The sequence below is a fragment of the Budorcas taxicolor genome, chromosome 19 (genome assembly GCF_023091745.1).
Source record: "Budorcas taxicolor isolate Tak-1 chromosome 19, Takin1.1, whole genome shotgun sequence".
Taxonomy (NCBI): Eukaryota; Metazoa; Chordata; class Mammalia; order Artiodactyla; family Bovidae; genus Budorcas; species Budorcas taxicolor.
Genome location: NC_068928.1, coordinates 48530955 through 48550418, shown reverse-complemented (window position 1 = coordinate 48550418; position 19464 = coordinate 48530955). Strand labels below are relative to the sequence as shown.

The 19464-nt window shown below is 41.7% G+C and overlaps 1 protein-coding gene and 1 non-coding gene across 2 annotated transcripts; one reads left to right on the top strand and one right to left on the bottom strand.

Annotated features, from left to right (window-relative positions):
- Window positions 1–510: 510 nt before the first annotated feature.
- On the bottom strand, window positions 511–583 carry TRNAR-CCG (transfer RNA arginine (anticodon CCG)). The gene has a single exon. It is a non-coding gene; the product is annotated as a tRNA-Arg (tRNA).
- A 6354-nt stretch (window positions 584–6937) lies between these two features.
- On the top strand, window positions 6938–16935 carry KPNA2 (karyopherin subunit alpha 2). The gene is made up of 11 exons (XM_052657848.1): window positions 6938–7032; window positions 8638–8735; window positions 8885–9022; window positions 10680–10768; window positions 11836–12104; window positions 12267–12361; window positions 12458–12721; window positions 12910–13143; window positions 13378–13560; window positions 15004–15153; window positions 16589–16935. The coding sequence occupies exons 2-11, from the start codon at window positions 8661–8663 to the stop codon at window positions 16679–16681; spliced, it is 1590 nt and encodes a 529-aa protein (XP_052513808.1). The 5' UTR covers window positions 6938–7032; window positions 8638–8660; the 3' UTR covers window positions 16682–16935.
- The last annotated feature ends 2529 nt before the right edge of the window (window positions 16936–19464 follow it).

Genomic DNA, 19464 nt, shown 5'->3' with positions numbered 1-19464 from the left:
TACATTTCAACTATAGTTTGTTGTTCATCGGTCTTTAAGGACATAAACCATAAATTATATTTATTATATTTATATGTTTTAATACAGTTTCTTATAAATTCTCCTTAGTTCTGGAAATAAACGTTTGCAGCCAGCACAATTGGATCTGCTCACACACCCCTTGGGATAAGGATGGGGAGGGAGTTTTCCATGTGTGCCTGCCCATGATGAAATGCATTTTTAAAAGACAGAAAAAGAGATGATGCCATCTATCCAGCTAGCATTTGGTGTTTCCTAAGGCTTTTTTCTTTTAAAGATAAATATAAACTAGGCAAGAGTAAACGCTCCTCTTTTCGGTCACATCTTAGTTTTCTCTTTCAAGGTCTCAATTGTGCTACAGCGGAGAACGCATTTCCGATTTTTAAATACAACAGCCCTGGAGATCGCAGCAGAGAAAGCGAAATCACGACATTTCAAAATCTACTTTTGTGCCCATCATTGCTTTTCTCTCCACCAAAACTAATCTCCGTGCGACCCAGATGGGACTCGAACCCACAATCCCCAGCTCCGGAGGCTGATGCCTTATCCATTAGGCCACTGGGTCACCACAGGATCCGGGTTCTCACACCGTCCTCTTACGCGATGCCATCATCGTGCCCCGCCCCCGCGCTTCGGGGCCTCACGTCAGGCTGCGTGCGATTTGGGAATCGCCCCCAGTGGCTGCAGCACGCGCCTGCGCCTTCGGCCTGGCCCGCCGCCCTAGCCCCTACGCGCATGCGCGTGAGCTACCTCGGCGCCCCCACGCTGTCCTGGTACTGCTTGGCAGGCACGCAGGCGGGTCTGGGTATCTGTGGGAGGGGCGTGCTTTTCATTAGGTTCTTTCGGGAGGTTCTTTTCGGGAAAGTTCTCAGTCTTGACTGCATACTAGACGCTCTTGCTGGGAACTTTAAACAAAATTCCAATGCCTGGCCTCCCCCACCCCCGTTCTAATTCTGTTTACCGGGGCAGGCCCAGGCCTCTGCATTTTGGCATGTCTGCCGCCTTCCTCTAGCGTGAGGTCCCCACAGCCTTCCCGTCCCTAACAGTCTCCCCCTTCTCCTTTGCTGCTTTTATTCTATATACGTTAATTGGATAACTTTTTATGTGCTGGGAACTGTTGGGGGTTTCCAGGGTGAACAGGCTTTTCTGTAAATCTGCCTCGCTCCCCTACCCACCTACATCCATATTTCTCCCCATCTCTTCTTTCCTTCCTGATTAAAGGGAAAATAAACATAACAAGGCCCTACATATAAAATAATACGAATTTTGTTTTTATCTTAAAACTAGATCTTGGATAAAGATTTAGAGGTTTTCTGGTTCCATGCATAATACCTTTTTGCTTGTTGCACGTAAATGCGCTGATTTTTTAATTTTTTTAATACTTCTTTTTCTTTTTAGACACATAATACCTGTTCACTGTAAAGTTGTATAAATAGGAGTAAGCCAAGCAAAGAAAATGGAAACTGACTATAATTCTAGTGTTCAGTTCTGTCGCTCAGTCGTGTCCGACTCTTTGCGACCCCATGAATAGCAGCATGCCAGGCCTCCCCTGTCCATCACCAACTCCCGGAGTTCACTCAGACTCACGCCCATCGAGTCCGTGATGCCATCCAGCCATCTCATCCTCGGTCGTCCCCTTCTCCTCCTGCCCCCAATCTCTCCCAGCATCAGAGTCTTTTCCAATGAGTCAACTCTTCGCATGAGGTGGCCAAAGTAGTGGAGCTTCAGCTTTAGCATTATTCCTTCCAAAGAAATCCCAGGGCTGATCTCCTTCAGAATGGACTGGTTGGATCTCCTTGCAGTCCAAGGGACTCTCAAGAGTCTGCTCCAACACCACAGTTCAAACGCATCAATTCTTCGGGCGCTCAGCCTTCTTCACAGTCCAACTCTCACATCCATACATGACCACAGGAAAAACCATAGCCTTGACTAGATGGACCTTAGTTGGTAAAGTAATGTCTCTGCTTTTGAATATGCTATCTAGTGTTCAGAGTCAACCACTATTAACATTTTGGTGTGTTTCTTTCAAATTTTATGTGTCTGTGTGTCATGTCAGTTTTACTACCTGGGGATCCTGAGTCCTCCAGGAAATACTTTTCATGGACACTAGGACATTATCAGTGAATAATAGCTAATCACACAGCAACGATGGTGCAGACGTGATGGTAAGTAAAACTGCCACATTATTGAGTCCAGGCAGTCAGACTAAGCTAGTAATAATTGTTAGGCTTCACCTTTGTGCAGTGGAGGTGGGGGGGTGGGTTGTTGGCCAGCTTCACTTAAGAACATCTTTGACAATCAGTTCATTTCAGTTGCTCGATCATGTCCGACTCTTTGCGACCCCATGGACTGCAAAATGCCAAGCCTCCCTGTCCATCGCTCAGACTCATGTCCATTGAGTCGGTGATGCTATCCAACCTTCTCATCCTCTGTTGTCCCCTTCTCCTGCCTTCAATCTTTCCCAGCATCAGGGTCTTTTCTAATGAGTCAGTTCTTCACATCAGGTGGCCAAAATATTGGAGTTTCAGCTTCAACAATCAGTCCTTCCAATGAATATTCAGGGCTTATTTCCTTTAGGATGGACTGATTGGATCTCCTTGCAGTCCAAGGGACTCTCAAGAGTCTTCTCCAACACCACAGTTCAAAACCATCGATTCTTCTGCACTCAGCTTTCTTTATAGTCCACAACTCTCACATCCATACATGACCACTGAAAAAAACATAGCTTTGACTAGACAGACCTTTGTTGGCAAAGTAATGTCTCTGCTTTTTAATATGTTATCTAGGTTGGTCATAACTTTTCTTCCAAGGAGCAAGCATCTTTTAATTTCACGGCTGCAGTCACCATCTGCAGTGATTTGAAGCCCGAGAAAATAAAGTCTGTCATTGTTTCTACTGTTTCCCCATCTATCTGCCATGAAATGATCTTAGTTTTCTGAATGTTGAGCTTTAAGACAACTTTTTCACTCTCCTCTTTCACTTTCATCAAGAGGCTCTTTAGTTCTTCCTCGCTTCCTGCCATGAGTGGTGTCATCTGCATATCTGAGGTTATTGATATTTCTCCCAGCAATCTTGATTCCAGCTTGTGCTTCATCTAGCCCAGTGTTTCTCATGATGTACTCTGCATATAAGTTAAATAAGCAGGGTGACAATATACAGCCTTGATGTACTCCTTTCCCTATTTTGTACCAGTCTGTTGTTCCATATCCAGTTCTAACTGTTGCTTCCTGACCTGCATACAGATTTCTCAAGAGGCAGGTCAGGTGGTCTGGTATTCCCATCTCTTTAAGAATTTTCCACAATTTGTGGTGATCCACACAGTCAAAGGCTTTGGCATAGTCAGTAAAACAAGTAGATGTTTTTCTGGAGCTCTCTTGCTTTTGTGATGATCCATCGCTGTTGGTAATTTAATCTCTGGTTCCTCTGCCTTTTCCAAATCCAGCTTGAACATCTGGAAGTTCGCAGTTCACATATTGCTGAAGCCTGGCTTAGAGAATTCTGAGCATTTCTTTACTAGCATGTGAGATGAGTACAATTGTGTGGTAATTTGATCATTCTTTGGTATTGGAATGAAAACTGACCTTTTCCAGTCCTGTGGTCACTGCTGAGTTTTTCAAATTTGCTGGCATATTGAGTGCAGCACTTTCATAGCATCATCTTTTAGGATTTGAAATAGCTCAACTGGAGTTCCATCACCTCCACTAGCTTTGTTCGTAGTGATGCTTCTAGGAAGCATCAAGGCCCACTTGACCACATTCCAGGTTGTCTGGTTCTAGGTGAGTGATCACACCATTGTGGTTATCTGGGTCATGAAGATCTTTTTTGTAGAGTTCTTCTGTGTATTCTTGCCACCTCTTCTTAATATCTTCGGCTTCTGTTAGGTCCATACCATTTCTGTCCTTTATTGTGCCCATCTTTGCATGGAATGTTTCCTTGGTATCTCTAATTTTCTTGAAGAGATCTTTAGTCTTTCCCATTCTATTGTTTTCTTCTATTTCTTTGCACTGATCACTGAGGAAGGCTTTCTTATCTCTCCTTGCTATTCTTGTAACTCTGCATTCAAATGGGTATATCTCTCCTTTTCTCCTTTGCCTTTAGCTTCTCTTCTTTTCACAGCTATTTGTAAGGCCTCCTCAAACAACCATTTTGCCTTTTTGCATTTCTTTTTCTTGGGGATGGTCTTGATCCCTGCCTCCTGTACAACGTCACGAACCTCTGTCCATAGTTCTTCAGGCACTCTATCAGATCTAATCCCCTGAATCTATTTCTCACTTCCACTGTATAATCGTAAGGGATTTGATTTAGGTCATACCTGAATGGTCTAGTGGTTTTCCCTACTTTCTTCAATTTAAGTCTGACTTTTGCAATAAGGAGCTCATGATCTGAGCCACAGTCAGCTCCCGGTCTTGTTTTTGCTGACTGTATAGAGCTTCTCCATCTTTGGCTGCAAAGAATATAATCAGTCTGATTTCGGTATTGACCATCTGGTGATGTCCATGTGTAGAGCCTTCTCTTGTGTTGTTGGAAGAGGTGACACTATAAGAATTATTAATTTAAATCCCAACCCTTGAATACATGTTTTTAAGATTTTATGCGACAAAATGGAATTATGCATAAATCACTTCTACCAGATAACCAAAATTCAGTGAGTGTCTCTTGAGGAAACATTTTGTGTAGTGTTTGAGTTGTGGGCTAAACTCATTGCCTTTTTGATGGAACACAGTTCTTACTTGAAAGAATGGCTGACAGACTATGATTATTCAGACTTGGCCACACTTGAGTTTGCTTCTCTGGTTCAGCTTCCTTCTCAGGCTCACATCATCATAGCACACAGTCCATTGGAAGAGAGGGGATATCTCACAAAAGTCTCAGTAAATATTTTACTGTATTCTGTTACATCTTCATCAGCAAAGCAATTCCTGTGTCTGGGGGATGGAATGGGATTGGTTTAGGCTACACTAGGCCCTCTCCTGAATCTCCATCCCAACTACAATAGGAAGGTTTGAGGGGGTGGGGTCTGTGCTTTCCCAGGCAAGGCATCTGTCAAAGGCAACTTTCACTGTTGACAGTTTACTTCTGTTTCAGGTTGTTCTCAGGTGCAAGTACGGAATAGTGGTCAGAGAGCATGGTTCCTGGAAGGACAGGGCCTGGGTTTGAGTCCTGTCTCTGCCATTTACTCCTGTGTGAATGTGGACAAGTTACTTAACCACCCACTCTTCTCTTCTGTGAAATGGAGCAGATAATAATGCTACCTCACAGAGTTGTGAAAATTAAATGTATTCACAAAGATAAAAAACTTAGAACACTTCTGGGCACATAATATTACCTAATATGTATTCGTAAGCAAAAGAATACCCACTATAACTAGCTTAAACAACAAAGGAAGTGTACTGGATGATGTATTTGCAAAGTCATATAATTGCAGCCTTTTGAAGTAAGGTAGGGTATTGATCAAAGTTTTCACGATTTCTCTCCAATTGTCTTACTGGATTTCCAGGATTCACATCTCTCAGTTGAGAACAGAGCCTGCTTTCCTACCTCCCATCATTAAACAAAAGGTATCCAGCTTCTCAACTGAATGAATTTAGGTCACATGACTGCCCCTGAACCATTCACAATAGCCTAGAGAAAGCCATGTAATGACTGGTTTAGAGGTGAAATCCCACAACCTTGTGCATTTAGAGGGGGTAAGATTATCCTGATTGGTTATGTGGAAGTAGAAGGAACCTCCGTGACTCATTACTGTTACACAAAGAGTGAGGCTGGCAAAAATGCCTGCAGGAGGGACAAAGTTCATTGTTTGAATCATAGTAAAAAAAAAAAAAGAAAAAGCCAACACAGCTTTTCTTAAAAATACCCTTCTCAGGATACAGAAAAGCTGCGAAAAGAAAGTGGACCATAATCCTGAGGTTCTGATGACTATCACTGAAGCTTTTTTTAAATTACAAGAAAATGCAAACATTTTATTGGATATAAAATATAGCATAGATCATTACTATAACAATTGATGATCTGAACACAGACTATAAATAAATAATCTCATATAAGTTCAATTGTCTTGAATTTGATGATTATGGTGTGGTAATATAACAGAATGTCCTTATTCTTACAACATACAAGCTGAAATATTTAGGGGTAAATGGACAAGATTTCTCAAACTTACTCTCAAATGGTTCAAAAAATAATATGTAAAAGCCATGTATATATAAATAGAGGTACACGCGCATGTGTGTATACATATATATATATACACACACATCAAAATAGTAAATTAACATTTAACAAATATGGATAAAGATTTGCAGTTCTTTTGTATTTCAAATTATTAAAAATAAGACTGGAGAAGCAGGCATTAATAAAGCTTTTGTTAACATAGTTCTGCCTTCTATGCAATCTTTTATGACACACGTTAAAAACAGTAACTAAAAAATGCAGCACATATCTGCCTTATCCCTCCCCTCCTTGATGTCCAGAGACCCCGGCAAAGTTCTTTCTGAGTCCCATCGGGAAAAATGCATAGCAATATATTTCTTTATTAAGATTTTTAAAGAGAATTATTTTGGGAATCATTTGTGGTACTTAGTTAAGGCAAACACTCAGGAAAACGACCAGCCACCACACCGCGGTAAACCCACGCAAAGAGCTGACCCTCCGACCAAGATGGACAGGGAACCGGCCCTGTGCGCTGCATGCCGGGATCTGGAGTTTTTCTTCTCCGCACTGCAAGGCTCTCGGGGATCGCGCGGCCGCTCCCTTATCTCGCGATGCTATCCTATCCTCTTCTGAGCCCTCTGACCCCTCCCCAGCTAACGTGTTTTTCAAATCCACCAATGGGCGTATAGCGTAAGCTCGAACCAGCCAATCGGAATGCAGAGCCACCGGGAAATTTAAATCGCGCCGGCCGGCTGCACGAGCCATACCGTCCTCGGGCTGACCGTGGTAGACGTTTGGAGGCAGTAGATCCCGCAGCTTGTGCGCCGCGCACCGCCTCCGGTGGACGCTTGAGCCTGCTGTGTAAGTACAAACTGAGGTCGCAGTGCGGCTGGAGCGACAAAGGCTGGCCCTTAGGCCGCTCTTGGATTGCTGGAGGCGGGAGGGGAGTCCCGGGGTAGACGCCCTGCCAGGCTTCGGCCTCTCTGGTCGATGAGGCCTCGGGGGCGTAGTTCGTTGACGAAACGGGTGTTTCACTGTGGATGCGAGTGCATGGGCTTTAGTGCCCGAGGCCTTGCGAACCGCTGCAATCGCCTTTGAGTAAGAATTAGAGTCAGGCCCGAGGACGAAAGCCTCGGTAGGGGGCCCGGCGCCTCTGGCTCCTCCTCCGCGGGTTCCCGCTGCTGCTTCCCCGAAATGGGGGTGGGGAAGGGGGTAGGGGAGGAGACTGGAGATGGAGGTGGCAGTTGGAAGTGCTATCTCTTAATTTGTAGGCCCTGGGTTGGCTGTGTCACGATTTCGTAAAAGAACAGAATGGAATTAAAGATAGCCACTTTGAAGGAGGACTTTTGTGATTTTTTGGGAGATTGCTCTTAAGTAGGTGAGTTTGAGTGGAACGCAGCTGATAGAGCCTAATTTAGTGCATTCACTCAGAATTTCTGGAAATGAAAACGTGCGAGATGCTGAACTGCGTCGCAGGTGTTAAGGGTGGGCAGGAAATTTTATGAAAGTTTACACAATGTTAACGACGAATCCGATTTTTAAAAATTTTCAAACGTGCAGAATGTATCTGTTCGGGCCGTTTAAAGCCAGTAGAGCCTCGGAGAAGGCAATGTCACCCCACTCCAGTACTCCTGCCTGGAAAATACCATGGACGGAGGAGCCTGGTGGGCTGCAGTCCGTGGGGTCGCAGAGAGTCGGACTTGACTGGGCGACTTCACTTTCACTTTCATGCATTGGAGAAGGAAATGGCAACCCACTCCAGTGTTCTTGCCTGGAGAATCCCAGAGACGGGGGAGCCTGGTGGGCTGCCGTCTATGGGGTCGCACAGAATCGGACACGACTGAAGCGACCTAGCAGCAGCAGCAGAGCCTCCAGATCTGAATTTGTGGCCCGTACGACATAGATTTTAACTGTAACCTTATATCCCGTACGTTGTCTTCAGTTAACTATTCATGGATCCTATATAGAGTCTAGAGCCATGCTGTGCAGTGTGGTAGTCACCAAACGCGTGTGGCTGGTCTAAACTGAGTTAATGCTGTAAGCTTAAAGTACCTGCAAAATCTCGAAGAATTAGTATGAAAAAAGAATGCAAAATAGTTCAGTAATTTTTTTGATGTAATGTGTTGAAGTGAGCAAATAGATATTGGAGTAAACAAAATATATTATTGAAGTTAATTTCATTTGTTCCTTTTTGCTTTTAACAATCGTGGCTACTAGGAAGCTTAAATTTATACAGCTTGCATTATATTTCTGATGGACAGTACTGCTCCTGGAAGCCTCAGCCCTTCAGAGGGGAGGGGCCAAATATAATTTGGCCAAAACTCCTGTTCCATAGTGCTGAAAAAGGAAGTTCCTCCTATAGTGTGGAAATATGAATTGAACGTGTATTTGATAATTCCCTTAATGCTATGTTATTGCCAAACAAAGTGATAAAAAGGAAATTTTTTTCTCTCCCTTATCTTGCAGCTTTTTCCCTTTGTCTCATAATCATGTCCACCAATGAGAATGCTAATTCACCGGCTCCCCGGCTTAACAGATTCAAGAACAAGGGCAAAGACAGTACAGTGAGTACCTTCTGTTGCTTTTCTAGTATTTTTTAAATAGTAAGGTATTTGGAAAGAGCGTCCACACTTTGAGTGAATTTAAAAAGTTGTCCTCACTTGGCACCTAACACTGATGTAATAGGTGAGATGATACGTTATCTTTTCTCAAGGAAATGAGGCGGCGCCGAATAGAAGTGAATGTGGAGCTAAGGAAAGCTAAGAAGGATGACCAGATGCTGAAAAGGAGAAATGTCAGCTCTTTTCCTGATGATGCTACTTCTCCACTGCAGGAAAACCGCAACAACCAGGTGAGGATATTTTAGTTTATGAGTTATGGTAAACCCAGAAAATCAATATGAGGCCTTTCTGAGATATTTAAATAACATGTCTTAGCTTTGTGGGTTTTAACTATCAGATGTGAAGATCTGTCTTTGTGTGCTCCTGTTCAGTAATTCTGATGGGTTATCTTCCCCCCGCCCATCCTCTGTAATCTGTGGAAGCTGATTCCAAGGTTGTCTTTAGCTCTGATCTCCCCTTCAAGTTTCCCTGCTTTTCCAGTTGCCAGCTTTTACTTTGAGTTGGCCATTCAAGTGTTCAGTGAAAGTTAGTATGTCCAGAACCAGCTTTTTTTTTTCTGCCTTTTTTTTTTCTTTCTCTCCCTTTCCCTTCCTCCCTCCCTCTCTTTTTTTGTAGTTGTCACCAGCTTTTTTCAGGTCTTTTTCCTCAGCTGTCTCTTGATTTTCTTTCTGTGCCACATACTGTTTACCTAAAAGTTTTCTTAAAATACTGCTTAAAACATCTTAGAAACTTTATGATTTTAAATCCTTTTTAAAAGGTTTTTTGGAAATTAGACCCATCCTAGAGTTCTACTCATGGAGACTTCATGATTTTATCAGAAGTCAGTGAAAGTTGCTCAGTTGTGTCCAACTCTTTGCGACCCCGTGGACGATACAGTCCATGGAAGCCAGAATACTCTAGTGGGTAGTCATGCTCTTCTCCGGGGATCTTCCCAACCCAGGGATTGAACCCAGGTCTCCCATATTGCAGCTGGATTCTTTACCAGCTGAGCCACCAGGGAAACCCCATCCTACATTTTTAAATTTATCTTTTATCTTTTAAAAATATTGGGCAGTTTCCTGCTTTTTCCCCCCACATTATGCTTTCCTTCAGTTCTCCTCATTTTATCAGTGTTCTCCCCGCCCCCCACCCCACTGAATTCGACCTGTGTTGTGTTTTTCGAGTTTTATACTCAAATCTCATCTTCTCTTTATAGCACTTCTAGGTCATCCTAACAGGAAAAATGCTCCCTTCCCAGAATTCCTACAGCACCCCATTCTGCACCACAAATGAAGAGTAAATTCTGTATAATGCTATATACAGTGTTTTATATATATAATCATTTGTTCTATGGTTGTTTAGATTTTACATTGTCCTTGTTGTAAGGTTTTAGGGAGAATGTGATATTGTCTTTTTGAGTTAACTGTAGCTTGGTTCGCAAATGCTGCAGTTAACTCCAGTATGTAGTTACTACCTATAATGTTTATGTGTGCATAAATACTACATAAACCGGTGGGGAAATGCATGGATAACAACTTTAGCTTTTCAGATTCCCAGCACATTGCCTCTAACTCTGTCCCTTTTCCCCTAAAAGCATATCTGAATACAAGTGATTGAGACTAATGTAGGAATAACCTTCACAGTGCTCTAGTTCATTTTTTTAACCCATTCATAGCTACTTTTCTTAGTGACTAGATGCTGGGATACTCCATCACTTGACATCATTTAGTCATGACACCAAATTTGAGGATTGTTCTATATATTAAATAATGAATATTTAACAGGCGAATTTAAATGTGGGACTAAACTTTAGTAACTGGTTATAAACAGAAATGTCTTTGTGTTGGGATTGCATTGTATTTAATCTTAAAAATGATCATTTGAAAATTAATTTCCCTGTTCTTGTAGGGCACTGTAAATTGGTCTGTTGATGATATTGTCAAAGGCATAAATAGCAACAATTTGGAAAGCCAGCTCCAAGCTACTCAAGCTGCTAGGTAAGTCTTGTCTTCTGCAGCATGAGTAAACTAAGAAATCAGCCTTTTTACATTTTTTGGTGGGAAAGCAATGGCAGGTGGTACAGAGAGTAAAGGTTAAGCCAGGCCTAGGCCAATTTTCATTATAATCTTTCCTAATCTAAAATTTTCTGTAGTTGCCTAAAATTACATCTACCTCCAGTGATAACTTTTTAGTGTACTTAACAAATGTTTTCTTGTCACTGGCATTTCAAGTCAATGTCAGGGAGAGGAGGAATTATTCAGTAACTGGGATTAGCACATTGATTTAGAATGGTTCATCCATTTAGGAAATAAATATATTCTATTTATTAGACTCTTCCCACCCACCATACACAACTATCTGTGACATCCATAATATAAGGATTCATGATCTCTAGCCTCACAGTGTGGGGAGAAGCAGGTCCAATTGGCAGAAGATCAGGGGAAACGTGTGTGTCCCCACCACTGGCCGGAGCAATTCGGATTAATGGACTGTGATGGTATCGTATGTCAAAGTTTTTAAAAAGTGATAAGATCTGGAGTAGATTTCTGCAGAGAGAAGGGTTCTGCATCATTGGTAATATTCAGTTTTGGGAAAAGTAGTTTACGACACTACCTGTGGTAGCACCATGCAAACAGTCTGTCTGCTCAGCTTCTCTTAAATTCCAGGATATGTCAGCATTTAGTCTTCACTGTAAAAGGTTACTTCAAGTTCTAAACTCTTGGATTAAGATGCATTTTATTTTTATTTTTTATTTTTTTTTTAATTTTTATTTTTACTTTATTTTGCTTTACAATACTGTATTGGTTTTGCCATACATTGACATGAATCCGCCACGGGTGTACATGAGTTCCCAATCCTGAACCCCCCCTCCCACCTCCCACCCCATATCATCTCTCTGGATCATCCCCGTGTAAGATGCATTTTAAATTGTGTTTTTTATATGAACTTGTTTGGTCTCGAGTTGGCATTTTAAATTGTTGTGTTTTTGTTTTTTTTTTTCCTCTGGTATGAACTTGTTTGGTAATCACCTTCAACTTTTGTTTCTTTTTTTGCTTACCCATAGGAAACTGCTTTCTAGGGAAAAACAGCCCCCTATTGACAACATAATCCGGGCTGGTTTGATTCCAAAATTTGTGTCCTTCTTGGGAAGAACTGATTGTAGTCCCATTCAGTTCGAATCTGCCTGGGCCCTCACTAACATTGCTTCTGGGACTTCAGAACAGACCAAGGCTGTGGTGGACGGAGGTGCTATCCCAGCATTCATTTCTCTGTTGGCATCTCCCCATGCTCACATCAGTGAACAAGCTGTATGGGCTCTAGGAAACATTGCAGGTACTTGGATTTGAAATTGGCTGAATGTCTCCAGTCATACTGAGGTTGGCATACGTGTCTTAGTGTGTTTGTTGCGTCAAGACATTGGTGTACTCTGTAACGGAAATTAATGGCACTAGACAGGTGGTTGTGGTTGACTCAGCCGCCTTCTTTTTTTTTAAGGTGATGGTTCCGTTTTCCGAGACCTGGTTATCAAGTATGGTGCAGTTGATCCGCTCTTGGCACTTCTGGCTGTGCCTGATATGTCATCTCTAGCAGTAAGTTACTTAGCATAAGTCACGTTTCTCACTGATTCTCATTTTCCTACCCCCCTTAAAAAACAGCACTTCATTGCGTGTTTCTTTTCCCCCCAGTGTGGTTACTTACGTAATCTTACCTGGACGCTTTCAAATCTTTGTCGCAACAAGAATCCTGCACCCCCCTTAGAGGCTATTGAGCAGATTCTTCCTACTTTAGTTCGTCTCCTGCATCACGATGATCCAGAAGTATTAGCTGATACCTGCTGGGCTATTTCCTACCTTACTGATGGTCCAAATGAACGGATTGAAATGGTTGTGAAAACTGGGGTTGTACCCCAACTTGTGAAGCTTTTAGGAGCTACTGAATTGCCAATTGTGGTAAGTTGATTTTCAAATGAGAGTATAAAGTATAAGGAGCACAATTAGTTGGTACTAATATTGACATATTGTATATTTTAGGCCATAATGAGCCTCTTACCTGTCAAAACTTTTAGGGTGTAGAGATTTTGAGTAGTGCTGGAATAGATAAAAGATAACTGCCAGTGTCAACTTTTTTTTCCTTTCAGACTCCTGCGCTCAGAGCCATAGGAAATATTGTCACTGGGACAGATGAACAAACACAGGTTGTAATAGATGCGGGAGCACTTGCCGTGTTTCCCAGCCTGCTGACAAACTCCAAAACTAATATTCAGAAGGAAGCTACATGGACAATGTCAAACATCACAGCTGGCCGCCAGGACCAGATACAACAAGTTGTGAATCATGGATTAGTCCCGTTCCTTGTTGGCCTGCTCTCAAAGGTACTGTAGCCTTAGGACTTCAATGGGCAGGCGCTCGGTAGAGTTGTACTTAAGATTCTTAACGTACTGATGCTGGGTTCTGTTTAACAGTCCTTTGCTAAAGAATAGTAGCCTTTTTACTTAAGCTTGGATAGAACCAATTGGAAGTCTTAATCACTTTCTGCTAAAACAGTAGTTTTGGAATCTTATTTTTATGACCATTCTAAAATAAACCTGTTTCTTTCTGTTAATTAGGCAGACTTTAAGACACAAAAGGAAGCCGCATGGGCTGTGAACAATTATACAAGTGGCGGAACTGTTGAGCAGATCGTGTACCTTGTTCACTGTGGCATAATAGAGCCGTTGATGAACCTCCTAACTGCAAAAGATACCAAAATTGTTCTGGTTATTCTGGATGCCGTTTCAAATATCTTTCGGGTAAGGCTTAACAAGACAGCATTTGTTTGAATTTGGACTCGATAATTTGGTTTACTATTTAGATGACGAAGTGAGGGGCAGCTAAGTTTACTCAGTTCACCGCAGAATCAGAAAACCTGTTTCTGTGGGCCACACTCTTGATAAAAGATGTGGCAGAGGATTATGAGAGAGAAAAAGGAGATGACAAATGCATGATGTGACCTGAATTGAGGCCAGGTATGTAGATGATATGCTGTTCATACACATTTATTTTGTCAAGCATTAATTCCCCTAATTTCATACTAAACTTTGGTGAAATTAAATTTGAATGACCGGGTTAATTATATTTTTCTTTTGGTTCCATTCCCAATTGATCGAAGTGTGATAGCACATGGCACTTGATCGTAATGTTTAATGGTGTGTAGGTCAACATTGAAAAACAACTTTAAACTTCTGAGTATGGAAATTTTTACATATCAAAGTTGAGTTTATAGTAATGATCCCTAATGTGTCACCTAGCTTAAATAATTTGTCAACATTTGCCCTCTCTTTCTCCTCACCCTTCAGTCAGTTCAGTTCAGTCGCTCAGTCGTGTCCGACTCTTTGCGACCCCATGAATCGCAGCACACCAGGCCTCCCTGTCCATCACCAACTCCCGGAGTTCACTCAGACTCACGTCCATCGAGTCCGTGATGCCATCCAGCCATCTCATCCTGTCGCCCCCTTCTCCTCCTGCCTCCAATCCCTCCCAGCATCAGAGTCTTCCAATGAGTCAACTCTTTGCATGAGGTGGCCAAAGTACTGGAGTTTCAGCTTCAGCATCATTCCCTCCAAAGAAATCCCAGGGCTGATCTTCAGAATGGATTGGCTGGACCTCCTTGCAGTCCAAGGGACTCTCACCCTTACCTTTTATTCTATTTTGAAGCAAGTCAGTTATTTCATTTTTAAATATTTATGTCTCTCCTGAAAGTTGAGGACTTTAAAAACATAGCTAGCCATGATAATCATTTGTGTATATACCTAATAGATTCTTGATATCAACAAATAGTCCAGTTAGGGTTTATTACCCTTGAACAATGGTTCTCTTGCTTGATTTCCATACACCTTGGGATTATCTGGGGTGTTTTTATACCAGTAATTTTCTATTCCCATCACAGACCAGTGGGCCTGGATATAATGTCATTTTTTAAGTTACCCAAGTGATTTTGATACACAGAAAAGGTTGAGAATTATAGTAAGATCTTCGTGGCTGAAAGCTACAGAAGTAGCTGCGAAGAGCAAGTACAGATCTGATTCCTTTGAATTGTTAAAAAATGTGAAGTTGAGTTTTATCTCATAGGGTTGTGAAGGAACTGCTGAGTTTATTTCTGTCTGATATATATTGATAGTCAAATATAGACATTGTTTTCTTCATTAAAAGAGTTCATTCAAAGTTTAGTCTTCTAAACTTGGACTTTTTTTCAGGCTGCTGAGAAACTAGGTGAAACTGAGAAACTTAGTATAATGATTGAAGAATGTGGAGGTTTGGACAAAATTGAAGCTCTACAAAACCATGAAAATGAGTCTGTGTACAAAGCTTCATTAAACTTGATTGAGAAGTATTTCTCTGTAGAGGTGAGTAAACTGGTAATATTAATAGCTGGGAAGGTTAAGCCCCATAAGATATTTTTCCCTCAGACTTTCTTAATGAGTCTTGATAGATGTAGTAAAATATCCGTGTAAGTATGCTATTGCATATAACATACATATTTGTTTCTCTAATGTTTTGCTTGGTAATAATACCATCTTTTAACTTGAAATATTAAAAAGTCACCAGTTTACTTTGGAATGAATAGCCTCACGAATCTTAGAATATCTTGAGAGTCAGTTTGTGTAGGAGTTGGAGAAGTGGGCCAACCCCACAGCCATCCTCTGGCCTAATAGGCTGCCTCTTGCCTACTGAAAAGTGACAGGTTAAAGAAATCTCTTTCTCTGTTACTGTAGTAGCATTTTAAAAAGAAACTTATTTTTGTCTGTGATGGGTCTTTGTTGCTATGCAAGGACTTTCTCTAGTTGTAGCGAGAGGAAGATATTCTCTAGTTGCGGTGTGCGGGCTTCTCATTGCGGTGGCCTCTTGTTGCGGACCACAGGCTCCAGACCGTAAGGGCTTCAGCAGTTGTGGCTCGTGGGCCTAGTGGGGTCTTCTCCGACCAGGGATCGAACCCATGTCCCTTGTGTTAGCAGGCAGATTCTTAACCACTGGACCACCAGGGAAGTCCCATAATTTTTTATTGAAGTATAGTTGACTTATAATGTGTTTAATTACTGCTATACAGTGAAGTGATTCAGTTACACATACATATATTCTTTTCCATTATGGTTTATCATAGGATATTGACTATAATTCTCTGCTGTACAGTAGGACCTTGTTAATCCATTCTGTATATAAAAGTGTACATTTGTAGCCTTGACCTGCTGCGCCATCTCTTCCCCCAGTCTCCTCCCACTTGGCAACCACCCGTCTTCTCTGTGTCCATGACTGTGTTTCTCTTGGGTGGATGGGTTCATTTGTATTGTATTTTAGATTCCGCATAGAGGTGACTCGTCTCTCTGACTTACTTCACTTAGTATGATAATCTGGTTGCATCCCTGTTAGAGTAGCATTTCTTAACCTATTCAGAACCTTCCCCTCTCAGGCAAACTTCAGTAGCCCTCCCTCCACTGTTTGAGAGATTAAAATATGGTTCAAGATTAAAGGTGAAATATGCAAATGAAGACCTTAAGGTGTTATGGCTAAGTGAAATGAGACAGAGTAGGACACACACCATAAGATTTTTCTTATGTGCGGGATGTTTGGGCGGGGGGAACAAACAATATGTCAGCTCACAGAATAGATGGGTGGTTGCCAGAGGTTGAGGGTGGGAGAAGTGAGTAAACTGTTTGTTTTTGTTTTCAGCTTAAATAAATTGAGATGAAAGAAAAAAGCGTAAATATAGATTGCTAGGCAGCTACCTCTTAGAACTGTGCCAAATTTATGGGATTCTATTGTTTTGTTTTTAAATACTTCCAGGAAGAGGAAGATCAAAATGTTTTGCCAGAAGCTACCTCTGAAGGCTATGCATTCCAGGTGCAGGATGGCTCTGCCGGGACCTTCAGCTTTTAGGCGCGCCCCCGAGGCTTAACGCCGTTTGTGGTGCCCTTTGTTTGGTATAAGTTTGTCTTACTGTTTCTCTACCAAGAACTCTTTTTAAATGTGGTTTGTTACTGTAGCACTTTGTACAACAAAACTATACTTGAACAGTTCCAAACTGTACATACTGTGTGAAGCTTCTCCTCTCAATCGGTTTCTTATTTCTATGTTTCTATGTGGAATTTCATATCTTGCAGTGTCCTGTAAATAAAGATTAAATTCCACCGTTTTCTTTACTTCACCATGCCAATGTGTTACTTTCTAATGTAGAGTTCTCACAGGTGGCAAATGAAAGGGAGTTGAACTGAACTCATGTGACTCTAAACTGGGGTATAGTTCTGGTGTCAGGCAGCATTTGATGTAAGGTTTGTTGTGTCATCAAGAATACAGAATTGATCGCTTCCTGTCTGCTTCTGAATTCTGGCTTTGCTCTACGCTGCTTCCCCACTTGGTTGGTGAGAAATGGCCCTTGGAATGTCATAGGACATTTTTCACTGGACGGGTTTTTCACCAAAGAACAAATAAAATTTCCCAGAACCCCTCAGCCAGTGTCTTCTAAAGTCATACTGGCCACTGGGATAAAAATCTTAATTTAATCTTAAATTTCTCCTGGAGTCACAAGTGGAATTCATTCCTCCCAACTTTCAAGGCTGAAAGTGATTTCAAGGCTGCACCTGGGAAATTCGATTGGTAAGGGGTGAGGTCCACCTATTGAGTCTTGTCCTTTTAATTCCCAGGTGCAGTCTGGGTTGTGAAAGCTACTATGTTAGCAGAAAAGGAAGGGGTCAGGTAGAGTTTTTAACTACAATATCCCAGAAGTCTTAGGAAAACAAAACGCAGCTTTAATATACTACTGTCAGTTTCCACTTTTCAGATTATTGGAAAAATGAGCAAATGCTTCATGAAGATAAAAGCTATGATGGCGGGCATGGGGTGGAAGACTCAAATTGAACACAATTTATGACCTACTGTAGTCAATAAGGGCTACTGTATTCAGTAAGACAAGATAGTTCTTCAAGTTGGTAGTATAATGTAAGGAATTGCCATTTACCTTCTCAGTGGGTCCAAGCCCTTCCCCTAGTTCATCGACATACACTTTAATACATTTTGCCTTTTGTAGATAACGGTTTTTTTAAGTTCTCTTCTCAAAGGTGGTCGTCTTGTTGGGGAGCAGAAACGCTTCAGCTGATGTGTACTTAAAGCACCTCCAACGGCCGAATTCTCAACACAGAACGTGAAACCTGTTACAGGTGCTCCTCTAAGTGCAGGGCGCCTTGTTTGGAGCCCTGGTGTTTTCTGTTTTTCTCTGCAGTCTTCCAGACAGGAGGACAGAAGGAACCAGGCTGGAGCTCTGTCCTCCCTTCCCTGCCTAAGTCTTGCTTGCCTCCCTTTTCCCTCCCCTTCCCCCAATGTGAATCCCTTCTTGGTTGCTGCATCCGAAAGTCTTTAGCCTGAGAAAATGTGGAAGTGAACCTGCACATCCTAGGCTTTCACTTTAAGGTAGATGGAGCTTTACGGTTTTAAAGGGACTAGTGTAACACACACTTTGATAGGAGTATAAGGCCTGGATTTGTTAGCGTGAAGGCATGACTTGGTGAAGTAATGGACAGGAGACAGCTGCTTTCCAAAAATACATTTTCATATTTTAGATAAAATTCCTAACATACTAGTTTCCTTGAAAATCCAGAGAGGCATTTGTATGTTTTTATTGAACTTAACTAGATAAAATCTAACGTTTTTATATTCAGCTTGATTTTAAGAAGTGACAAAACAGCCCCCCAATTTTCCCTCTTGCATTAAATGATAATTTCTAAATTATGGGCTTCCCAGGTGGCTCAGTGGTAAAGAATCCACCTGCCAATGAAGGAGACTCCATTCAATCCCTGGGTCAGGAAGATATCCTGGAGTGGGAAATGGCAGCCAACTCCAGTATTCTTGCCTGGGAAACTGTATGGACAGACGTGTCTGATAGGCTACAGTCCATGGGGTTGCAGGGCTGGACACAACTGAGCATGTGTATATTGCATTAATACACTGCATTTTTTAAGCTTTAGCCGTTTTAAATCTCATCTAGATTTTAATAAACCATCACTGCCTGTGATGACTTCATTTTTGTATTGTCATAAGGAAGATGGGAAAGCAAAATTTCAGTCAAATATCAAAGTACTGCTGACACTTCTTTTGCTTGTTGAAAAATCTTTAAAAAGTTAACATGAGGAAAAGATTGAACATCGGTGCTAAGTATTTCCCGAGTGTTTTTAAATTAGTTTTTTATTGTATAGTTGCTTTACAATATTGTGTTAGTTTCTGCTATACTTCCTGGAGTATTGATTCTTTAAATTGCCAGTGTATCTTGGCTTTAAAATCCTATCAAGCAACTTGACTATTTTTAGAATAAGGTAGGAAATAAACTACGAGCAAAGCTGGTGGAGGTGATGGAATTTCAGTTGAGCTATTTCAGATCCTAAAAGATGATGCTGTGAAAGTGCTGCACTCAATATGCCAGCAAATTTGGAAAACTCAGCAGTGGCCACAGGACTGGAAAAGGGCAGTTTTCATTCCAATCCCAAAGAAAGGCAATGCCAAAGAATGCTCAAACTACCACACAGTTGCTCTCATCTCACACGCTAGTAAAGGAATGCTCAGAATTCTCCAAGCCAGGCTTCAACAGTTTGTGGACCGTGAACTTCCAGATGTTCAAGCTGGATTTAGAAAAGGCAGAGGAACCAGAGATCAAATTGCCAACATCCTCTGGA